The sequence below is a fragment of the Lontra canadensis genome, unplaced genomic scaffold (assembly GCF_010015895.1).
Source record: "Lontra canadensis isolate GAN:19392208 unplaced genomic scaffold, GSC_riverotter_1.0 scaffold25, whole genome shotgun sequence".
NCBI classification, from domain to species: Eukaryota; Metazoa; Chordata; class Mammalia; order Carnivora; family Mustelidae; genus Lontra; species Lontra canadensis.
Window position 1 is genome coordinate 12,053,650 of NW_022631019.1, and position 17,801 is coordinate 12,071,450.

The 17,801-nt window shown below is 57.0% G+C and overlaps 1 protein-coding gene across 5 annotated transcripts in view; it reads left to right on the plus strand.

The window, feature by feature from the left end:
* The window catches only part of ARHGEF10L (Rho guanine nucleotide exchange factor 10 like), a 136,239-nt gene that overhangs the window by 24,572 nt on the left and 93,866 nt on the right, over positions 1-17,801 (plus strand). For all 5 annotated transcript variants that reach the window (XM_032863567.1, XM_032863568.1, XM_032863569.1 and 2 more), the window contains exons 2-3: positions 10,587-10,666; positions 16,994-17,182. In XM_032863567.1, the coding sequence (XP_032719458.1) occupies positions 10,630-10,666; positions 16,994-17,182 (226 nt within the window). In that variant the 5' untranslated portion in view covers positions 10,587-10,629. The remainder of the gene's footprint in view (positions 1-10,586; positions 10,667-16,993; positions 17,183-17,801) is intronic.

A 17,801-nucleotide genomic window follows, 5' to 3' on the forward strand; every position in this document is an offset into this window, starting at 1 on the left:
TAGGCCAAAGTGAGGACCCTGGCTTCCACTCTGAATGGGGTAGGAAAGCACTGGAGGGTTTGTGCAGAGGCATAACTGGGCTGCTGTGTAGAGAACAATGTATGTGGGGTGAGGGGTGAAAGTGGAAGCAGGAGACCAGTCAGGGGCTGTTTTAATGGTCCAGCTGAGAGGTGGTGACGGTTTGGCCCAGGGCGGCAACTGGGGAGGTGGCCAGAAGTGGTCAGAGTCTGGACAGGCTTAGAAGGTAGAGCCAACAAGGCTTGCCAAAGGATGAGATGCAGGGGTGAGAGAGAGGGGGAGTCAAGGTGAGGTAGAGGCTTGCGCCCCAGCCCCTGGCAAGCGGGTTCGGGCATTGGGTGAGCTGGGAGGCTGGGAGGAGTTGGGGAGTGGGCAAGGGTTGGTGTAGACATTGACTTCAGGATGCCTGGCTGACCATGGAGCGGATGTTCCCAGCAGGCATGCAGGGAGAAGCCGGGATGGAGTTCCAGGGAAGGTCAGGCCGGGGGTGTCCCTGCAGAGAGGGCGTCCCAAACCACGGAACAGGAACAGCCGAGGTTGCCTGCAGGGAGGCATCTTCCAGTCTGATCAGAGTCCTGAGCCCGGGAGTGGCCCACTGGGCCTGCGGGAGAAGAGGGGGAGGGGAGTAGCTAGGGGGTTGCAGGAAGTGGGGGATGGGGCCCAGGCAGGTCCACTGACTTTGGCATCTCGGAGCCGGAGCCGTGGGGGCAGACATCCCCCCAACCCCGACCTAGATAGCTCAGCACAGAATGGGGGGTCCTGGACCAGGGGCGCAGGCAATGTTTGCCCGAGGGGAGCAGAGGAATCTGGTGGTGGCTTGAGCTCATGTGGGGTTGGTGAAGTTTTTGGATATTTGATCCTTAAGAAGAGCAGTCATGTGCCATCTTTATGTTGGCTGGGAATGATCTGGGACAGGGGAGCCGAGGTGTCTCTGGGCTGTCTCTCTTTCTCCCCAGAAAGACACCCCTCTCCTCACATCCTCCTCCTACCCCCAGCCTCCAGGTTCCTCCTGGCATTGGCTCAGAGTCCAGGGTCCTTCATGTTGTCTAAGCGCGGTCCGCGTGTCTAAGTCGAGGGGTGCCGGCGCTTCCCCATCTGAAGGCCCACAGGGTAAAGAGGTGTGGGTCTCTGAGCCCCTGGGGTGGGGAGTAGGAGGCACATGGCCCATTTGGGACGATGCTGGTGTCCAGTGATGTGAAGCCATCTCCCTGACTAAACCCCAAATTCTCTGCTTGTGGAAGTCAGTCTGTACAGCCTGGGGAGGGGGCAGTGCACAGGCCCCAACAGAGAGGGGGTGCTTACTGGGGACAGTCGGGAGCTGGGGCAACTCCCTCAGCTCCAGCCGCTGGAGCCCTGTGGTGGGGTGAGGGTGGAGAGCCAGGGCTGCTGTGGGTCAGCTTCTATCCCTGACCTCTAATCTCCTTGCCACTGCCTGCTGTGCAGTAATGAGCCATGCCTTCTGGTGAGTTCCTGCCCATGCAAGGCAGCACTTCTTACCTCATTCATCCCTCCTCCAAAGCCGAGATATCTCCCTCCCCCTGGTGCAGACTCAGCTAAGCAGGTTCTAGCAAGTAGCGGAGCCAGGACTGGAATATGTTTTGACCCCAGGAACCCGGTCCTAGGCTCTGATCTGGAAAGAAACACAGGCCCCGAGTCCACTGGGCTCCTGGTCAGCAAAGCAGGCTGGGCTGCCTGCACTTCATGCTCCTGGAGTGTCCCATGGGCCACCCCCTGCTGGGCAGGTGCACCTACAGACCTGAACTTGGGCCTCTCCTTTGTTCCTTTGTCCCAGGCTGAGCTGGGGCCCTGTGGGCAGTAGGTGTGCAGTGAAATGCTTGTTGCGTGGGGACAAGGACGGGCAAGCTCGTCACCATGAAAGCAGGGGAGCCTGAGTCCCCGGAGGTGAGCGAGGGGGACTTGGAATGCCAAAGAAGCTGATGTTCCCGGGCCGTGAGTCCCCCTGGTCTCACCGTGCCTGAGGCCACTCAGGGACCTCGGGTGCTCCTGGGGCAGCGACCTGATACCTGGGTGTCTGGGGGTGAAGCAGACAGGCCTCAGCTTTCCCTCTCCTTGAGGCTTTCGGTCAGCTTGCGGGGCGGCTGGGAGCCACCCAGGCAGTCTTGGCCCCTGCCCCTGGTATCACCTGTGTGCCGGGGGTGGGTGGCTGGGATGTACCTCTTGCCCGCTCCCCCCACCCCTGCTTTCACCTGCAGGCTTGGCCGCCTTCCCGGGGAGGTGCCCTGGCCTGGAAGGCCCAGCTCTTCTGGTCTCTCTGCAGGCTGGACGTTCCATCCTTCCCCTATATCAGCTCTGCCCAGTTGCATGGAGTCAGACCTTCCTTTCCTCGTCCCGCCTTGTGCTTCGAGGCAGTTGAGGCAAGTGCTTTGCCAGTGTGAGCCTCAGCTTCCCCCATCTGAAAGGGAGAGGAGGCCCACCTCTCAGGTCTGGTTCCAGCGTGGAAATGCCGTTGTTGCTAGAATGAGTTGGCTGGACCCACGCTGGTGCTAGATTGCCCTCGAGGGGGCTTCTGGGGAAACAGAGGCTCGGAAGGGTTGAAGGGGTAACACAAAGTCAATACTGCCCCCTTCTGGCCTCCCGACTATGGGCCATGGCGCCCCATCATGTGGCCCACCCAGGACATGGCTGAGGGTCTAGCACCCTCCAGGGCTGAGGACAGGACAGTTCAGCCCGTAGTAGGAGGCTTTGCCCCTGGCCCTTCAGCGAGGAGCCTCTTGCCCCGGGCTGGGTTACTGCTGACAGAGCGGTTAATGAGCAGGGGCCGTGAGAGGAGGGAGGGGACTGGGGACCCGTCTGGGCAGCCCTGTTTATGTACATGGTCTGGCAGCTTCTCCAGGCTGGCTCTGGTTTCCCAGGCAACAGCCCCCAGGGATTGCCCCTGGAGGGGTGCTGAGTGGGTGGGCTTTTCTGCCCAGAGGCTTTCTCCTGGGGGCTGCTCCCCACCTGTCCTGCCTGGAGATCATGGACCAGGGGCACGCCTAGGAAGTCGGTGGGGGAAGGAGGCTAGGGGGTGGGGACGCCTACTCTGGGCTGGGACAGAGCCTCCATTGCCCGAGGCTTCAGCCTCTGACCAAGCCTCACCCCTGCCCAGCCTGGAGGTTGCTCCTCGTAGCCCCTCCTCCCCCTTCCCACTGGGGAAGCCCATGGAGTGGCCTGGCGTCTAGTGGCTGGGGGAGCTGGCCTCCTTGTCCCTCTGGCATTCAGAGGCTGGGGAGGAGCAGGGAAGATGCTTCCCTCTCTCACCCGTGCACTCACCCACTCCGTGTTTCCTGGTGCATACTCCGTGCTGGGGATCCGGTTTAGAACTAGCCCAGGGGTCCTGCCCTGGCTCCCCTGCTCACAGGGACTCCCCGCTCAGGAGCTGTGTGGCGGGGGAGCCTCCCTCAGTCTCCGCCTCGGTGGTCGGGGATTAACAAAATTAACAAAAGGACACTGTTCAGTATGCTTGCTGCACGGCTGTGAAGTGATGTCAAGAGATGGTCACCTCGTGACCTCAGGGCTGGTGAGGGTCACAGAGGACAGGGCCGGTAGTGTGGTGGGTGGTCTGTCTGGACTCAGTGGGGTAGTCTGCAGAATGGGATGCGGGTCCTCAAAGAGCAGCAGGAGCCGGGCAGGGAGCTAGCATGGAGTAAGACTCCGACAGCGTGGTCAGTTGTCATTTCATTTATACCTGCACGTGACAGCTGAGGCCAGGAGGCACAGAGGGGGACTAGCTTCCTGCGGTCTCACGGGTCTCTGTCCCAGGCTCTGGCTCCTGGATGTTTGCCTCCTGCTGGAGCTCCTTGGTGTTTCCTTGGAGGAGTGGTCTTGTCTCTCCAGGATTGCGCCCCGAGCTTCCAGCGGGCAACCCCTTGCACCCAGGGCAGAGCTGCAGGTGGCCTGCTGCTGTGCACACAGTAGCTGGTGGTCCCCCTCCCACAGGGTGCTCCGTCCACGGCTTGCCTCCCTGCCCCTCCCCCTTCCTCTCCCCCTTGGTCCCTGCCTCCCCCCGCCTCCCCTCCCACCCGCGGTCTTTCTGCGCAGGGCAGAGGATACCCGAGGGGCCTGGGGTTCCCACTTCTCACCTGGGCTGTGCCTTTCTTTACATCCGGCAGGAAGCCCAGTAGCCACAGCTGCTCCAGGCCTGGGGACACACCCGCCCCACGGGTTCCACAGAGAGTAGGTCCCAGGCAGGTGAAGTTTCTTAGCTTCTGTGCTTAACTCAGTGCCGTTGAGGGGCTGTTGTCCTGCGTGTGGACTGGTCCTCCGGGCACGGATATGAAGAGAAGTCAGAATCCACGGAGGGGGTTGGCTGTTATATTCAGGGCTGTATGTGTCCCAGAATCGTTGGGCCCTTTGAAAATGGACTTTCCCTGGCTGCATCCTGAGTTGTCAGAGTCATGCGCTTGGGACACATGTATTTCTTTTCTTTATTTCTTTTTTTTTTTTTTTTAAAGCTTCACAGCCAGCTTTGGGAACCATTTCATGAAATGGGTCTGGGGAGGAGAAACTGGGTCTGGGTTTTGAAGGTTAAGTAGGAGTTTGCTTGCTGGTTGTGAGCGGGAGTTCTACCCGGAAGGGAATAAACAGCCTGAGCAAAAGGACCCAGGAATGTAAAACAGGTTGGCAAGGTCATGGGCCAGAAGGGCCTTCATGAGAGCTGGAGCAGAGTTTCCAGTTGGGGAGGGCCTGGGAGCTGCTGAGCCCTGAGAGTGGAGAGGGGCAGAGGCGAGTCTTTGAGGGCCTTGCTTGGATCCTAGACCTCATTCCGAAGGTGACAAGGAGAGTCTGTGGGTCTGTGCTGTGGAATGTTCACGGTGACCGCAGGGGGCTGGGGGCAGGTCAGCCCTGAGTCTGTCTGACAAAAGGCCAAAAGCCGCAGAAACATCTGGAAGGCCTGGTTGCTTGGAGGAGTCCTGGTCCTGACCAGCCCAAGCTCTGGCTCTTGCTCCCCTGTCCCACACATTTCTCCTGGCTTCCAGAAGATGCACACAGCTCCCTCTGAGACCAGGTCTGAGGTGGGTGGGTGGGCCAGAATCTGTTTCTTGTTTGTCTCCCGCCAAGGCTGCCTGGCAGTCTCCTTTCCTGCAGCAAGGCTGCCTGACTTGGATAGGCCAACACCAGCTGCTTCCCCAGCTTCTGGGGCTGCATTTCTGCCTGTCTGGACCCCTGCCCGCCCTCCCCTCCCCCACTGACCTCTTGCTCCAGAGGCCAGCCCTCCCCATCCTCAAACTCTGGGCCTGACTCCGGCAGCCTCCCTGATTTCCAGGAGTAAATTTTCAGGCTTCATCCAGGAAAGAGGGCTGGGGCCACTCTGTTGATTATGGGTGGGAGATGGCTTGGAGTGAGGTGATCTTGGGAGAAGGGGCAGGTGCAGGCTGGCACAGGGTTTCCCACTGGGCTTCTGGGCTGGATGGACCTTGAACTCTAGAGGGAGGAGGAACTGATAAGCTTTTGGATTCAATTAGAGCTGGGAAGATACCTGCTCTAGTGGGCAGGGCTGCGGAGGGTGGAGGATGGTGCTCCTGCTGGCTGCTCTCAGCTTGCTGGGTGGTCCGGATCACTGAGCTGACCCCACTTGGGCCCACCCTGCAGCCTGGGAGCTGGGGCTTCCTCCCTGCCCCTCTGTCTCTCACTCTGTCTGCGCGTGGCCGAAAGGTTACAGGCTCCTGCTAGCCATTCTCCCCAGTGTAGCTGGAAGGAGCACTGCTCAGGGAGTCTGCCTGTCTTGGCGGTTGTCTTCCAGGAGCTGACCCTCAAGAGAAAAAAGTTGTCCATGACCCTGCTGCCCAAACTCGGGCCAGCGAATGTCATAGAGCTAGCAGTGGCCGGTGTTCGCCGAGAGCGCTCTCCGTGGGAAATGCCTCGTTGCATTGGCACAGGACCTCTGCGTGGCAGGGGCTCGGAAGGGAGGTGTCAGCTGTGCTGCTGGGAAGTGGAAGAGCTGGGACTGGAACCCAGATCTTGCAACAGATCCCACCCTTTGCCTGCTGGCCTTAGGTCTCTGCCTCTGCAGAAGGAGAGCTGTGGGCCCTTCCCTCCCAGGCTCGGCTTCCGCACCTGAAAAGCCAGACAGAGCCCTGTTCAGCGTAAAGGCTTCCTGGTTCTGACCTGCTATGATGTTTTTGCCGTAATGTTCTTTTTTAAAACATGGGAACGGTTATTTTTATTGTCCTTTCTTTTAATGCTCACCTGAGCCCAACACCCCTACCGTCTTCCGGGCCTTTTCCTCTGTGCACTTTTCAATCCGCATGGCTTCTGTACTCTGGGGCCTCCCTTTGGTTTCCCACTAGCTTGCCTTCACCAGCCCGAAGGCGTCTTTTGCCAGAGACTGTCGTGGCAGGACAAGCCTTTTCAGAGAGACCCTCGTTTCAGGGAACATCACAACACCTTTCTTCTTGCTCAGACTCCCACCTTGAGAGCGCCAGACCATGCTTAGCTCAAGGAAGACTTAAAAAAAATAAAAATAAAAAAAGGAAATAGCCAAGTGACTGCACCTGTTTGCTTAAGCACGTTCACGCCCCTGACCTGGCTCCTTGCTTGTGGCTGCCCGGGGGAGGGTCTGCGCGGGAGCCGTCCTGCCCATTTTACAGAGGGGAAGCCCGAGACTGTGAGAGGCTGAGGTCGCACTGAGAAGAGAGACAGAGCCCAGCCTGCAGGCGGGTCTGGCTGCCCCCGGCGGCTTCCCAGGTCTCTGTAGTGAGCCTTCCCCCTGGGGCCCCTCCCCTCCCGGGGTATGGAATCCACACACAGGGCCCCGCTGCTGTCTCCCGTTTTGGTGCTGATAGCTTCAGGGGCGGGCTTCTTGGCACTGACTGAGCCTCCTGGGGTTGCCTGCTTGGCCTTAGGTATGCTGCTGGGAGCCCCCTGGGACAGGTGGTGGGACCCCCCCCCTTTGCACAGATGAGGATACTTATGAGACTCAGCTCACCCGCTGGTGGATAGGAGACTCCAGCCTGAGTCCCTGGCTTCCCCAGCAGAGCTGTGCCCACTGCAGCCTGTGTTAGGAGGGTTCATGATGGCCATGTACCAGTGTGGGCCACGTACCAGCGTGGCCCAGGACCCTTCCAAGAGCCTTACATGTGTTTACTCTTAATTGTCTTAGTAACCTGGTGAGGTGCTATTTTTTACTTATTTTATTTTAGGGAGAGAGAGGCAGAGTTGGGGGTGGGGCAGAAAAAGAGAGGGGGAGAGAGAATGTTAAGCAGAGTCCAGGTCCAGCGCAGAGCCTGACGTGGGGCTCTGTCTCATGACCCTGAGATTATGACATGAGCCAAAATCAAAATCAAGAGTTGGACATTTTTTTTTTTAAAGATTTTATTTATTTATTTGACAGACAGAGATTACAAGTAGGCAGAGAAACAGTCAGAGAGAGGAGGAAGCAGGCTCCCTGCTGAGCAGAGAGCCCAATGTGGGGCTCGATCCCAGGACCCTGGGATCATGACCTGAGCCGAAAGCAGAGGCTTTAACCCACTGAGCCACCCAGGCGCCACCAAGAGTTGGACATTTTTAAAAAAGATTTTACTTATTTACTTGACACACAGAGTAAGCAGGAACACAAGCAGGGGGAGTGGGAGAGGGGAAGCAGGCTCCTTGCTGAGCAGGGATCCTGATGTGGGGCTCAATCCCAGGACCCCTGGGATCATGACCTGAGCCAAAGACAGATGCTTAAGGACTGAGCCACCCAGGCATCCCAAGAGTTGGACATTTAACTGACTGAGCCATCCAGGTGCCTGAGGTATCTACCTATTAGTCCCCATTTTGCAGATGAGTAAACTGAGGCCCAGAGATGGGGGCTAAGTGACTCATCCAAGGTGTCACAGCTCCCGAGTGGGGAGACCAACATGGCGTCAGGTAGCATGAACTCTCTCCTAACTCTTGGGCCATGAGGGTGTCTAGTGGTGGCAATGGTTGCCCTGAGAGACCCCTACTCCCTCCCCAGCACCCTTCTGAGGCTAGGGGCACGTGTGTACAAATGGTGACCACAGGGCTATGGACGTGCACGGGGCTTGCGGGTCCGTGTCCTCGCCTGAAGACCTCCCTGCCCCAGATTAGCCTGTAGCAGACACCCCCAGATTCCAGCGCCAAAGTCCGGAGAGGCAGTGTGGTTAAAGGAGGGAGAGAAGGGCTTAGAGCCAAGGCTCCCGCTGAATCCCCCCTGTTGTCACCTGTTCCCTTGCCTCTGGGACCTCAGGCAGATCCCTCCTTCTCTGTGCCTTGGTTTCCTCATCTGTAAATGCAGTAAGGCAGGTAAAGCTCTGGGCTCCATACATGCTGGTGTCTCACTTCCTTCCTGGGGAAAGCCTTGGGCTTGGAACAGGGGTTAGGAATCAACCCTAAAAGGTGAAGAAAAAGGGGAGGACAGCTTTCTGTCCTGGAGGGAAAAGATCCTGGGTTTCTGCATTGTCAAGAAATTGTATCTGAGCAGCAATTTGCATACGGGCTGGGACTAGGCACCTCTCTTTTCCCTCCTGTAAAATGGGCGCCAGTCTCCCTGTTCCTTCCTCAGTGGTTCCAAATGAGCCCCAGGGAGGAGGGGCCCTGCATGAGGAGGGCTGTGTGGCTGTTGTGGGATCTTTTGACTCACAAGGGAATTTGCAGACATTTTCGTTTGTATCCTAAAGCCCTTTGCTGAAGATAAAATTTTAGTTTTGACAGTTCTGAGTTCAGGGCTACAGGGCACTGCCCCCTATGTAGTGGAAAGTGATTTGCGTCCAACCAAAATGCAAATTGCATTCTCTTTGACCCAGCGATCCACTTCCAGGCACATGCCCTAGAGGCTCATGTATCCATTTGCTCAAGGCCCTGTGTATGGGGGACATGAGTCACTGCCTTATTCAGATCGTCAAAACCCTGGGGACCCCTCAGCGTCCAGTGGTAGAGTTACATCAGTTATGATAGATCCAAAAAAAAAAAAACAAAACCCTGTACTACGCAGCCGTTCAGAAGAGCGAGGCTGATGTCTGTGTCCTGGTGTGAACTCATTACCATGGTTCTTTTTTTTTTTTTTTTTTAATATTTTATTTATTTATTTGACAGAGATCACAAGTAGGCAGAGAGGCAGGCAGAGAGAGAGAGGAGGAAGCAACTCTCCATAGAGCAGAGAGCCCGATGTGGGGCTCGATCCCAGGACCCTGGGATCATGACCTGAGCTGAAGGCAGAGGCTTTAACCCACTGAGCCACCCAGGCGCCCCTTTCTTAAGCTTAAAAAAAAGGCAAGCGGATCACAGCAGGTGCAGTGTGCCCCTTCCCCCCAAAGTGGGAAACAAGACGGGGATGCAGGTACAGGGATAAGCAGGACACTCATGGAACGTTCAGGACTCCTAAGGACCTAGTGAGGGCAGTCGCTTCGGGGTATTGGGGCGGACTGGGCGCCCTTAATTCGTCTGGGGTTTGAGAGGCCCTAGAGCGTGATGACCTAATGAGCATGGTGTTGGGGGCCCATGGCCCGTGTTCGAACCCCGGCCCTGCCACTCAGTAGATGTGTGATCTTGGGCAACTTAACCACTCTGGGCCTCATTTTCTCATAGTTTGGATTAATAGCTGTTAATATTTGTAAAGTGCTGAGAATAGCATCTGAGCCATGGTAGGCACTATGGAAACGTTTGCTGTTATTAATTAATTGCCATTTACATGCGTTTTACGTTTATTTAGGAAGCCAGTTAAATAAAGTCTTTGGGATTGGAGAGGAAAGCAGGCATGTAGCCAGTGTGTGTTGGGGGCTGATTGGACGGGAGGGCCCGTGCTTTCCCTCCAGGACTGGCTCTCCTTTCCTCAGAAAGGCCTAGAAGGACAGCCCCTAGCTCAGGATGAGGGGTGCCAGGAATGAGTGGGAAGAGCCTTTCCCTCACTGCCGGGACTTTTGGCAAGGCTGGTGAAGCCCCCACTTAGAGGCCAGGAAACACTGGGCTCCCAGTCCAAGCTTTGGGATTCTGCCCCTATCTCTGGCCATCTGCCTCTCTGCATCCCTTCACTTCCTATACACCCATGTGCCAAGGCCAGTGGCCCCTCCCCAGCTGGCCAACCCGGTGGGGCTGGACGGGGAGAGACAGAGAGTAAATGCCCTTCAGTGGGGCTGCAGGTGGGGCTCATGTGAGGGGCCTGACTCCGGGGAGCTATGGTCACTGGGGGGCCGGGACGAGGACGTGTTCAGCCGTGTCCGTGACAGTTCAGGCGTGATCCAGCTTCCGGAACACAGGGGCCGGAGCATAAACCCGACCTCTGGGGCTGGAGTTCACCTGCAAGCCAGAAGGGAGGAAGGGGGTTATCTAGCGGGCCCACCAGGGTCCCCAGGGTCTCTGGGCACTGAGCCAAGGGAAGGTCTGTGGTGGCACGGGTTTTCTGGGAAGATGGGGTTATAGCTCTGCAGTTGCTGGTTTTCTGGGTTAATGATTTATGGGGGATGGGGGCTGGGCCCTTTCCGGCGCCTTCCTGCGCTCCTGCAGCTGCTGGGGAAGGCGTGGGAGAGCAGGTGGGCTGCAGTGCACAGACTGAGCCAATGACCCCTCTCTGCTTGTTGAAACTTTGCCCTTGAACTCCATCTAATTAGGTTTCTGGCCTTGTTTCACAGGCGAGCGGCTGGGACAGTGCTGGTTTGAGCTGGACCCTGTCTGATGGCTTCCTCCAGCCCTCCTCCACAGACTGCCACAGGTACCGTACCTAATGACCAGGCTTCCTGCTCGGCCCTCCTCAGGTTGGGCCACGGGGCTGGTGGTGGCACTAGCTCTGGAGCAGGCTGAGCCTGCCTGTGAATCCCGCTCTGCCACTGGCTAGCTGTGCCCCCTTGGGCAGGTGACTGCCTCCTGCTGCCTCAGTTTCCTTGTCTGCAACATGGAAGTCATAATCTCCTTCTCCAAGAGGAGGCTGTAGACGAGGGGTGGTTGTGAGATCCCCTGGAGATTTTAAGCTTTTTTTTTTTTTTTTTTAAATTTTATTTATTTATTTGAGAGAGTGGGCGAGAGAGAGAGAGAGCACAAGCAGGGGCAGGGGCACGGAGAGGGAGAAGCAGATTCCCCACTGAGCTGGGAGCCCGATGCGGGGCTCGATCCCAGGACCTCGAGATCGTGATCTGAGCTAAAGGCAGAGGCTTAACAGACTGAGCCTCCCAGGCGCCCCTGGAGATTTTAAACCTTTAAGATCACAACCCATAGACGTGATAACAGGAGTGTTGTGTGCTTGGGGGTGGTGATTGAGGGGAAGGGCCGGGTCATCAGCAGGGCAGGGTTGTCAGAGTTATGGGCCGCCTGTCTTTGGATCGTCCTCTGGGGGCGCGGAGAGCAGACAGGGGGCCAGTAAAGGCTTTTCCACCTGCACAGCCCTGTCGCCGACACTGTGCACTTAGTCGAGCGACTTGGTGTCTGCATGGCTTTGCTTCCTCACCCATAAACCTGGGGACAGTAATGACACTCTCTGGGGTGCTGTCGCAAGGCTTAACCATACAGAAAGTGCTGGCGTGTGGTAATCAATTGCTCCATGAACGGGAGCTGTTATCCCTGTGGGTGTCGCAGGACAGGGAGCTGATGCTCTGTTCTGAGCCCGGGGCGGAGACCAAGGAGGGGCCGCTTCCTCCCCAAGCCTTTGTGTTCTTCTCCGAAGGGTGGGGACCCGCACAGTGAAGCTGTCTTTGTACGGCACATGGGTGGCTTCTCGGGTCTCCTGCCTCTGGGTTGGCTCTCCCTGGGCTGGGCCAGCTCTAGTCCAGCCGCCTGTCCAGATGGGTGGGAAGGGCTCAGTTCAGCTCTCAATTATCCAATTATCCTGATTTTTCCTTCTGATAAGGAGCCCTGTCTGGACGGCCCAGTCTCAGGAGCACGGCAACAGAGCTGTGGGGAACAAGGGCATCTCCTGATGTGTGACTGTGGCTTGGCTCCCAGGAGGCTCCCTGTTCTGTCTCCTGCTGTGGGCATTTTGCACCCTTTCTCCTATTCACCAAAAAGTGAGGGGCGCCTGGGTGGCTCAGTGGGTTAAGCCTCTGCCCTCGGCTCAGGTCATGATCTCAGGGTCCTGGGATCATGCCCCGAATCAGGCTCTCTGCTCAGAAGGGAGCCTGCTTCCCCCTCTCTGTCTCTGCCTGCTTGTGATCTCTCCCTCTCTGTCAGATAAATAAATAAAATCTTAAAAAAAAAAAGTGAGCACAAAATGACCTTATGATTACATCAGCTCAGTTCCATTCCACAAACATCTGACCTTTATTGCTCCAGTTGTACCTGATATTGCTGGCTGGTATCAGGTGCTTGAAACAGGCTTTCTGCCATGTGCTGATGGTTTGAGAGCTTCCTGTGGCCTTACCAAGTAAAATTCAAACTCCCCCAAACACCTCTTCATGGTCGTACGGCTGCCAGCCTCTTTGCTTATCATGTCTTCAGCTCCCCTGGGTCCCAGGCCGCGTGTTCTCCCCTTCTGCTGTGGCCGCAGCCTGGGGTACCAGCCCCCGTCGTGACCCTGGTAGACCTTTATTCATCCTGTGAGGCTCTGTGCAGGAGGGGCCCCGTGCCCAGCGTTGTGCCAGCCCTGGCCAGTGCGAGCCCCCGGATGTCACTGGGCACGGCTCAGGCCCTGGGGTTCCAGGATCATCTCTTGCCATATTTGCCTGCCTCTCCCTGCAGTGAGCTCCTTGACACTGAGGGGCCACATCTTACTCCTCTTTGAACCTCCTGGCCCCGGAACCTGCTGGGAACAGTCCCCTGGATGCAGACGTGACTATGACGGTCTTGCCTGACGTCCCTGCACGCAGTCCATGGCCGGGGGCTCTGTGGGCCGGGCCGGTGCCTGGGAAGGCCAGTGCATTTTCCCTGGAGCGCGGGGCAGGGCTGGGACTCATGGCAGTCATCATAATAATCGTAAGCATAACAAAGATAATGGTAACACCACTACAGCGACAATGGGCAGGACCATTATCAGCAATGAGCACGGGCCTCACACCTGGCTATCTCACACTTGGCTCTCAACACCTGTTGGTTCATTCTGCCTTCCTCCTGTCCCCTGTCTGGGTCTTCCAGCGAACCCTAGAGCCGGTCGCTATTTCTGTCCTCGTTATATATAGGTCAGTAAGCTGCAGCCAGGGGGCTACTGAGACCCTGTGTTCCTAGGTCGGCATCTAGGAGAGCTGGGGTTGGAGCCTGGTGGTCTGACTGACTCCCTGGTCACCACCTGATACTGTCCAGGCACATGGGGTCCCCACTGTGACTCAGGCCGATTTAGGTACGAGGGACCAAGGACACTGAGGCCCCTGGGGTCAGGGTGCATCTGTGTGTGGTGTCAAGAAAATAATGGGTGGGGACTTTGTAGTCTCATTCCACCATTTTAAAACTTATTTTGCTTTATTATTTTTTTTAAAGATTTTATTTATTTATTTGACAGAGATCACAAGTAGGCAGAGAGGCAGGCAGAGAGAGGAGAAAGCAGGCTCCCCACTGAGCAGAGAGCCTGATGCGGGGCTCGATCCCAGGACCCTGAGATCATGACCTGAGCCGAAGGCAGAGGCTTTAATCTACCGAGCCACCCAGGCGCCCCTTGCTTTTTTTTTTTTTTTTTTTTTCAAGATTTAGAGCATGTGCGCGTGAGAGGGAGCTAGGGAGAGGGGCAGAGGGAGAGTGAGAAAAGCAGACTCCCTGCTGAGTGGGGAGCCTGACCCAGGGCTCGATCCCAGGACCCTGAGATCCTGACCTGAGCCGAAACCAAGAGTTGGATGGTCCACTAACGGAGCCACCCTGGTGCTCCAGTGTTTTTAAACTTTAAAAACCATAACCCATAGGGGCGCCTGTGTGACTCCATCGGTTGTGTCTGCCTTCAGCTCAGGTCATGATCCCGGGGTCCTAGGATTGAACCCCGCATCAGGCCCCTTGCTCTGCGGGAAGCCTGCTTCTCCCTCTGCCTGCCGCTCCCCCTGCTTGTGTTCTTTCTCTCTCTCTCTCTCTGTCAAATGAATGAATGAAATCTTTAAAAAATAATAAAATAAAACCATAACCCACAGGCATGGGAACAGGAGTATGTACACACGTGTGTTTGTGTGTGTGTGTGTGTGTGTTTTCAGCCGATACTTACTGTGCACCTACCATGTGCCGGGCACTGGAGTGTAACAGTGAGCAGGACAGAGCTCACATTCTCGTTAGTACACAGTAAAATGCATAAAAGTGTCAGCCGTCACCACTGACGAGGGCCAGAGACAAAAGTAGAGCAGGCAGGGCCATCAGGGAGTCCAAGGGTGTCTCTGTGGGCTGTTTTGGTCATCTGGAGATGACCTAGAGTAAAGACCTTAAGGAGGTGAGAGCAGGAGAAGATATCTGGGGAAGAGCATTCTGGACCCCAGGACGGAAGGTGCAAAGGTCCTGAGGCTAGAGCACATCTGGCACGTTCATGGTGCACCAGGGAGACCAGTGTGGCTGCTGTGGAGTGAGCGAGGGGAGAGCGGTGGAAGATTCGACACCCACTGTAGGTCACAAAAACAATTAATCCAGCTTCCAACTCAACCCCTGGATTTCCTTTATTAGTTCTTCATCTCAGGGCCTGGTGTCCAAGGGCTCAGCCAGCTTCTGGAAGCAGCAGGGCTCGGTGGAGAATGTAGAATGGGAACGAAGACAGAATGAGCTCTGAGCTGCCTCCCCACTTACTCGATGTAAGATTGTGGGTGTGTCACTTTGCTGCTTGAATCTCTGTGGCCTCGTCTGTCCAGTGGCGGTGGTTGTGAGGCTTATATCAGGAGCTGCGTGGGGCTCATTTTAACCTTCTCAACCAGGGTTTGTGTCTCTGACCTGGGGAAGGAGCTTCAGCCGCCGGCCACATCACTGCCTGTCGATGTTGGCCTGAGCTGTCCCCAGAGCTCCCAGGAGGAAAGGGGGGCCCCCACCTCAGAGACCCCCATCTGGTGGGGAGGAAGCCTGAGCTCTGGGCTTCAGCTGCACTCCCGTAGCTGGGGAAGGGGCTTTGTGAATTTGACACATTTGCACCTGGAATGTTCTGCTCTGCAAACTGCCAGGTCCTTATGGGAAGGGACTGGATTTTTCTAGTCCAAGAGACTGCTAATGTGGGATATGCTCATCTGTCCGTCAGCTGTTCCATCCAGCTGTCTGTCTGCTCCATCCACCTTCCTACCTGCCTATTCCTCCTTCCAGCCCTGAGCACCTGTGGGGGCTGAGCCCACCGATATGGGCCCGGCTTCAAGGATCCCGGCTGGGAGGGACCTTACTGACAACAGGTGTTACTGTGTGATGCGGACACACAGGGCCTTCGGCCAAGGGCTACATCTACTGGGCAGTTCCCAGGCAGGGGTGATTTTGTCCCCCAGGAGACACTGAGCAATGTTTGGAGACACCTGTGGTTGTCACAGCGGGAGACAGTACCTGCTTCTAATGGGCAGAGGCCGGGGATGCTGCTGTCCATCCTGCAGGACGCCCACCACGGAGACCCCGGGGCCCCAGAGTCAGCGGGGGGCGGGGTGGAGAAACTGCGACCTACTTCCCAGTTCACGTTCACCTTGGCCATGTGGGGCAGGTGCTGTTTTTATTATCCAGTCTATGGAGGGAGAAACCAAGCTTCCAAGAGGTGAAGATACTTGCCCAGAACCACATGGCTGGTAGGGGGCCCAGGCAGGGCCGGAGCACGAGCTCTGCATCTTGTGGCGTGAGCTACAGTGGAACCGAAGGGGCAGTCAGCTTTTCAGACTTCTCTTTTTTAAATTTAATTTTATTATGTTTTTAAAGATTTTATTTATTTATTTGAGAGGAAGAGAGTGAGTGCAGGACTGTGAGTGAACATGAGATTGGAGGAGCCAGGAGGAGCTGGGAGGAACGGGGAGGAGGGACGGGGGAGCAGAGAGGAGGGGCAGGGGGACAAGCAGACTCTCTGTTGAGCAGGGAGCCCAGTGCGGGGTTCGGTCCCAGAACCCCGGGATCATGACCTGAGCCGAAGGCAGACGCTTAACTGACTGAGCCACCCGGGTGCCCCAGCTTTGCAGACTTTTAAAACCAGGCCACATTGCCCTTTGGTTTTGGAGCAGGTTGGCATGAAGTAGGGGGATGGCAGAGTGAACCCCTGAGGTTCTGTCCGGCCCTAGGTTCAAGGAAGGAAGTCCTCCATGGGAGAAGACTAGGGACCTCAGCTTGGTGAAGTGGGTGGAGAGGTGAGGGCCCATTAAGCTCTTTAGGAGAGAGAATCCATTCCTTTTCTTGTTTAACAAAAGTTGCTGAGTTTCCACCGTTGGCCAGGCCATGACCCGTCCCTTAAAGGGGATCTTAGGGATCTAAGATCGGCCCAGGAATACAAACAAGCAAAAACACATCCTCACAGGTTATACGGGGAAGGATGGACGGACGTAGAGGACAAGGGGCTGCAACAGAGGGGGGCCGTGGCGGGGGCGGGGCGGACGTAGAGGACAAGGGGCTGCAACAGAGGGGGGCCGTGGCGGGGGCGGGGCTCTGCTTCAGTTGAGCTTTGATGGACAGCAGGAGGGCACAGCCGGGCCGGGAATCTGGGGGCACAGGCTCCTCGCCCCTCCCAGCAGGTCTGCACCTGGTCCCTGCAAAATGGCTTCCTTTGGGCTCCGAACACCCAGGCAGCTGTGTTTCATGTGGCTGGGCTGTGTGCAGGACAAGTGTGTGTGCTCAATTACACGTGGGTAAAGCACGCAGGCACGCACACGAAGGGAAGGACACACGCAGGTGTGTGCTCACACACACATGCGCAGGTGCAATGAAAAAGCCTCCTTGCTGACAAATGGGGAAAGAGGGAACATGAAAGGCGTACATCCAACCAGGCTTTGATCCCTCCTCTCGGTCTACTGCTGACCTCCTTCCAGCCCTCACCAACCACGGGTCACCCTTTCGAGCACAGGGAGGCCAGCCGGCCCGGGCAGGGGTCTCCTCGAGTCCCTGGGAACTGCCGTCACGCTGTCCCTCAGGCCCACAGCAACTCCCTGTGGTAGCCATTGCCTTTGACCAAACCAAACCCCAGACCCTGCTTCTGCTAACTCCTCCCTTTCAGGAGATCAGCTGGTTCCGGGAGGCCCCGGCCCCTCCCCCGAGGCGGAGGACGACCCTGGAGAAGCTTTTGAGTTTGACGACAGTGACGATGACGAGGACACCAGCGCTGGCCTGGGTGTCCCAGGCGTTGCTCCAGAGAAGGACGTCGAGGACGCCCCACTGATCCACTTGGACTCCGCCCCCATCACTGGTAAGGTGTTTTGGGGAGCCTTGGGTCCTCCCATTTCCGGGCCTCTGGGGCTACAGAGAGCCTTGAGCCTGGTGGAAGCTCCAGCCTCCCAGGGATGCCTCCCAGTCGCTCCACTGTCCCCAGAAGCAGGAAGGGAAAAACCCCTGAGAAGTTGCATTCCAAGGCTTCCCTCGGGAACTGCAGATTCCAAGCGTTCCTGCAGCGTCTGGCTTACTTTGACACATCAGTCATGAAGTGGTGGGCCCCATGCTGGGCTCTGGGCACAGTCGCTGCCCAGGGCTTGTGTCTCCGAAGCCCCTCTTCCCTGGCAGCTTCTCCCAGGGAGTCACACCAGCTGGAGAAGCCACCCCCCAGGCATCCCGGTGGCCCTAGGGGTGGGAGCGCCCTGATAAGGCGGTGTTAAATGGCAGCTTCTGGGCTCTTGGATTGTGTCATCTGGGAGAGACTGGGGACCGGCCTAGCAGGAACTTCCTGTAGGCTTGGGGACAAGGGGCTCCTTGAGGAGCTGGGGGGTGGGGGGCAGGTTCAGAGCAGGCAGGGCGGCTGATTCTGGTTGGAGTTGGGACGTGGGCCACAGTGGTGGGAGGGGAGGTGGTGCAGGTAGGACAGGTAGGGGAGC